At 39.1% G+C, this 5,990-nt stretch overlaps 1 protein-coding gene across 1 annotated transcript; it reads right to left on the bottom strand.

Moving 5' to 3' along the window:
- Positions 1 to 704: 704 nt before the first annotated feature.
- LOC130250164 (C-C chemokine receptor type 4-like) lies at positions 705 to 5,771 on the bottom strand. Its single transcript, XM_056485586.1, has 2 exons — positions 5,623 to 5,771; positions 705 to 4,396 (listed from the first exon to the last, which is right to left on the bottom strand). The coding sequence occupies exon 2, from the start codon at positions 4,378 to 4,380 to the stop codon at positions 3,304 to 3,306; it is 1,077 nt and encodes a 358-aa protein (XP_056341561.1). The 5' UTR covers positions 4,381 to 4,396; positions 5,623 to 5,771; the 3' UTR covers positions 705 to 3,303.
- Between the last annotated feature and the right edge of the window lie 219 nt (positions 5,772 to 5,990).

The raw sequence follows: 5,990 nt of genomic DNA, 5'->3' as shown, positions 1-5,990 counted from the left end.
AATCTCACTGATTTTTTTTTTTTTTTTTTAATTTTTTTTCACTGTGTTTCATTTTGCTTTTGCAAAACCAGTAACTTTGTGGAGTCTTGTGGCCTCGGGTCTAGAAAACGTGGCAGACTTTTGAGGTGTCCCTAAAATTAACATTGACACTAGCTACCTATTTGCTCCATATATCAGCTCTACCACAGCTATCTCTGTACAATTAGTTGACAATTCTAGAGCTCTTTTTTACATTTCTCCAGGAACCTGGAAGTCTCTATATGTCCACTGAATTATGCTGGTATGACAATTCAAGAATTTGGCATTTACCCTCTGGAAAATTCAGGTCACATTCAATTGTATCATATTATGACTGAGGTCTTCATTGTGAATTACCTTAGAGAAAAGGTGGGCACGTTTTCTTCCCCCGTTTTTTACACTATTAGTAGTTGCTCTGCCTCTGTGCAAACCCATTCCTGAACTTTAAAAAAAAAAACCAACATGCAAATTAAAATTCGGCAGAACCTTGTGTATCTAGTACTAACCTTGCTTTCTCAATCTCTGACACAAATTGTAAATAGCTATTTAAGTTAGTTAAAAATTGACCTTTCATAAATGCTAATATGATGTTTGATTGTTTAGATTCTTTTCACATAGGCTCATGTTGATAGTTTATAAAATGCCGTTGTCTTTTGCACTATAGGCAGTAGATAAAAACATTTCTAAATGTTTTTAGTTTTAGCCCTTGATTTCTAACTGTAACTTAAGTCAGATGGAGATGTTGACATAAGAGGCAGGATGTGATGAAGTTGGTCTCTGGTTGTGTTAAGAGAGAGATGTTGGATAAAACTGCAGAGAATTAAGAGCTCTTGAAGAAGAATGTGTGATGTAGATCTCTGTGGCAGTTTAGCAGCATCCTGGTAACAGAGGAGCATTATGATGCCTGTGGAATTGTACTTCCCTTCAGAGTAGGAGTGCAGAGCTGGTGCTGAGACAATGACAAGCAGGTGCAGTCCAGGAAGGAGAATTGCAATTTTGGCTATCAGACTGAGAGGAGCAGATTGACTGGGAGCAGGCTGCTGACCACAATGCTGCTTCTGCATGATTAAAAGGGGTAAAGGTGTCCTCTGGAGTAAATGTGTAATTCAGCTTTTTGTTTAGGGAGTGACTTAAGTGGCCTAAGCATGAATCAACTTCTTGTTATCTTTTCATCATTATTTATATGTAATCTAATTAGCTGATTTCCCCCTTTATCTACCTTTCTATGGCTGCTTAGTATAACTGAAGAGAGGATGCAGTGTGGTCTTCTGAGGGATCTTGATGTAAGAATCTGGCTTTAAGAATGAGTCAGCTTTGCTTCACTCAAATGTATATCCATTTTCTTTCATGGTTCAGTAGGTTTGTACATACATTGTTCACTGCTGGAAACTCTTGTTCAGCTAAAATAACAACCTCTGTCAAGTGCCATTTTGAAAATCCCTTCTTTATTTTTGTCTGTATTAATACTATAATATTGTCCTATCTCATCAGCAGATTTCAAAGCCCTCTCTCCAAAGAGGAGTGGCATTGCCCACTGCAGCTTGGTGCATGGGGGAGAGGGATTTGTTCAGGTGACAGAGGAGGAAGCCATCCATGTTCAATAAGCTCCAGCCCCAGGACCTGAATTCCTGAACCCATCAATTTAACGTGAGCACCTCTTTGCACCCAACACAGCAAAGCTGCTCAGAGCACAGCTTTCAGCTCAGTTGCTCGTCCAGCACACACATTGAGCAGCTGTGAATATTACTGGGAGAACTGGAAGAGGCTATTTTGTACAGAGGAACAAGACAACATTCACCTGGGAGGAGTTCTAGCTTCACCAGCCACCCTCTATGCCAAGGGAAACGTGCACAGGCCGTGGGGCACAAAGCCAAGTGGTGACATGAGGCACATTTGAGTTCTGTGTGGGAGAGAGGCTCTGCACTGGCTCTGTTTGTGGCATTGCTGCATGGTGGCTGGGTGCACCCTGTTGATTCCAACGTGACCAGAGTCAGCATCCTCCCTCACCACAGAATTTGCCCAGACCTGGACCAGACTGCAAGCCATTCCCTCATACCACTCTTTGCCCTGGACATCTGGTGTATAATAAGTAATCTGAATTGTTGTTATCCAGCAAAAAGACACATCAGATAATAACACAGAATCAGAAATATTTTCTAATATATTTTTTTAACTCTTAATTTGTCTGCCACCACATTACTGATTTTTTGCCTCTTTTAAAATCATTTTTGTGCCAAAATCTAAACACTGCTGTGTGTTTCCTTCCTGTTACAGATCTCTGATTAATTAATATCCTATGGGCGGCTACTCTGTTTGCATTTTGCTGTTATCAAATGCAAGGATTTTATGTGTGGTTACTAAGTTATGAAATACTCTTTCTACACAATCTCTGTTTTTACTTTCTTTTGTTTTGCCTGGTACATCTCCAGTGAATGAAAACTGAGTCTTAGGAACTTTTGGAAGAAAGGGCATTCATTTTAAAATATATACTTTTAACCAAGGTGCTTCTGACTTATTCACACATGCTGGAAAATAAGGTTTTTTTAAACACTTTTATTCAAAAATATTCAAAATATTTTCTTTGTTAATTAAAATACAGAATTGCTATCCTGAGTTACAGTGATAAAGTAATTTGAAATTTCTATATATACACCTACATATAGGCATATATGAGGGAAAACACACCTACAATGAAAAGTAATGGCTTTGCTTTGTGTCTTTGTGCATACAAAGAATATATTTTGTCCTTTTTCTTAATAACAGGGAGTATATCATCCCCCCTGAAATGAAACATTTAAAAGTAGCGGGTGCTGCTAATAGCTACCTAAGAGTCATGAGTGAAAAAGTCCTACATAGATCAACTGCAGAATAAAAAATATGGTTATAATCATCCTTCTTGAATACATGGATATGTTTTCCAAGTGTATGTGCTGATGACAAGGTGCTGTCTCACGTCTGCCCCTCCATGCAGGCCAATGTCTTGATGATGGAGTAAAAGAAGCCACGCAGTGCAGTGCTTTGCACAGAGCTCAGCAGTGATTTGTAACCACAGCAGAGAAACCTTGCATGTCCATCTCCTGTGTTCCACATTTCCTGTGTTCCATCTTCTGCCATAATACTCAGAAAATCTAGAGGCACAAATAAAGCTGAAGTAAGTAATTATCCAGCACTAGCTTATTGTTAAATGTATCTGCATTTGCTTAGCTTTTCAAAGTTCCTGCTTTTTGAAGTTCCTGCTGTTGTCAGTTTGCTTGCTGCTGAGTTCAGTTGCTGGTTTGAAATGCATTACAGACCATCTTGGTCCCCTGTAGACTGTGTGTGGAATGAGCTAGTAGATTCAGTGTGGTAAGTGATGTGAACTCCACACCACTTGCAGAAATACCCAGGTAACTGCCAGTTCTTGAAGAGCATCTTCAGGTACTTCTTAAACTTCTCCCCCATGAAGAAGTAGATGACTGGATTGAGGCAACAGTGAAAAAGACCAAGGATTTCCGTCACCTGGAAAGCATAGTCCAGACTCCTGCTCACTTGACAGTCTTTAATGACTCCCATAAATTCCAGCAGTTGTAAGAAAATAACAATGTTGTAGGGGGTCCAAAAAAAGAAAAACACAATCATGACAGCAAAAATCATCTTCACAGCCTTATTCTTTTTATCATTTCTACAGTGAATTAATGTTTTAATGATCATGGAGTAGCAAAATGTCATTATTATAAAAGGGATTAGGAGCCCTAAAATGTTGACTTCCAAAGTGGAGAAAAGCTTCCATGTTGTGAAATTGCCTGGAAATATCGGCTTGCAGGTAGTATAATTATGTTCATTAAAAGACTCTCTAAATACAAGCTCAGGGACTGAGGCCAGAAGAGCTACTAGCCATACAACAAGACTAGTAATCAAGCCATGGAAGGCGGTCCTTGCTTTCAAGGAAAACACTGCACGGACAATTGCCAGGTATCTGTCTATGCTCATTAGCATAATAAAAAATATCCCGCTGTAAAACCCAACCAGGTAGATCCACGAAATGATTTTACACCAAGGAGTTCCAAAAACCCATTGGTCTACTGAGAAATAAGACCAGAACGGCAAGGATAAAACGAAGAGCAAATCTGAAATGGCGAGATTTAGCAGGTACACGTCAGTCATGCTCTTCAGCCTCTTGTATTTTAAAAGGACCACTATGACGAGAATGTTTCCAGTGAGCCCGACCAGGAACACCAGGGAATACAGAACAGGTAGGAAGGAGGCTGCAAACCTCCTGACGCCTTCTTTACTGCATAGTTTTGGAGCATCGTAATAAGTATCGTAATAGTCATAAAAGGTTGAGAGTTCAACTTCAAGGGACTCTGTACTTGAAGAAATCATGTTTTTTCCCCCAGTTCTGAGAAGGGAAGAATAAAAAAATGTCAGTGACTTTTGTGCGTCAAGACCACGTGGTTATTCTGATTTGCAGCTCAGCACACAACTCACTGCAGGTTCTCAGACATTATGTAAGCATTATGGGATGGATGCATGTGCAGGCTTCATCAAGCTACTGTCCTCAGCATGCATGTGCTTAGTCCATGCAGCACTGTGCAACTTGCATGTCAAGCACAAAGGGAAGTACAAATGGATGACAGGAAAGCATGAGAATGAAAGACGTGGGCCACAGGTGTCAAATCAGAGAGGGTTAAGTTCCATGTAGAGCAAAGTAAAAAGCAAACTCATTGTTCATAGCAGTTCAGAATTTTGCACACCCACCTTTCCCATATAAAAAGACAGTGATAAACATGCCTCAGACTTTTCTTATGAAATTACATTTACTGAAAGCTGTCATGAGATTTCAACAAGTGCTTATTTTCAGAAGTGCTTATTTTCAGTGGCTAAATGAATAACAGGAATTTGCCATCTTCATACGTAACTTCTTTTCTAATAGGCAGTTTTAAGTGATGCAAGTTGGGCACAGGGCAAATATTTTGCTGACTTATGAGTAGTCTGTGTGTTATTCACATCACAGCATCATTCTTTTAGCCTAACATACCAGAAATTCAAGTCTGAGTTCTGTTTTTGTTTGTGTACTTTATTCACATCACAAGTGGCATTTTGTTAGTCTAACATATCAGAATTCTAAGCCTGAGCTATGTTCTTCCCCTTTGTCTTCTTTTTATGAATAGAAAGCAGAAGAGGAGTTTCTTAGCTTTACTTATCTGCCCTGTGTGTTGCTGCTAAATACCAGCAAACATTGACTATCTGAGACCTACTGTGTGTAGTCCCAAGCACAGCACTTTTTCAGCCTACAGTTCTGTTCCATTCTACACAGAGAGGAATTTAATCTGATTTAAAAGTCACAAAGTTCCAAGAACCGTTTGACACCAAGGTGTAGAAATGACAGCTTTGCAGCAACTACCCCCAGACATACCTGAATCTAATCTAAGTTTAGCATAATATATTTGAATGCTTAAAAACATATGCTCACAAAATACATCCACTTCTGATGATGCAAGAATTCCTAAAACTGCCTAAAATAATTACCTGAGCAGCAATAAAAGGTAAATGAAAAAGCATTACATTCACACATATCATAAGTGTACATGATACACTAATGTTCGAGCATTTTATAAATTTTACCTTTTGTCTTCCTTTCTTCTCAGAGGATGTGAAGAAGATTCTTTGCTCTAAGAGTGCAGAATCACTTGCTTCACTTCAGGTAGCTCTCCCAGGGAGGTACTACCCACCCAGCAATATACACCAGTTGTAAAAAGCAGATATCACTAGGTAGCTGTGTCTCTTAGCGGAAGCTTCAACTTCCTTAGATTGTATCACAAGTACTTCTCTTCTCAGTGCTCATCAGAAATAGTCCCTTTAAGTCAGAAATAGAATTAAAAGCCTCTTATAATGTTTTAAAAAAATCACAGTTTCCACTGGAAGGCTGATTACTAAGTTAAAGCAGTTTCATCTCATCCAACAATCATTAAAACTGATGTCACTAAGCATAG

Source organism: Oenanthe melanoleuca, chromosome 2, assembly GCF_029582105.1.
Source record: "Oenanthe melanoleuca isolate GR-GAL-2019-014 chromosome 2, OMel1.0, whole genome shotgun sequence".
Classification (NCBI taxonomy): domain Eukaryota; kingdom Metazoa; phylum Chordata; class Aves; order Passeriformes; family Muscicapidae; genus Oenanthe; species Oenanthe melanoleuca.
This window is presented reverse-complemented; position numbering and strand designations above follow the sequence as displayed.

What these genes read in the sequence shown, in the direction of transcription:
- LOC130250164 (XM_056485586.1), bottom strand. Translation starts at nt 4,380, where the DNA reads ATGATTTCTTCAAGTACAGAGTCCCTTGAAGTTGAACTCTCAACCTTT.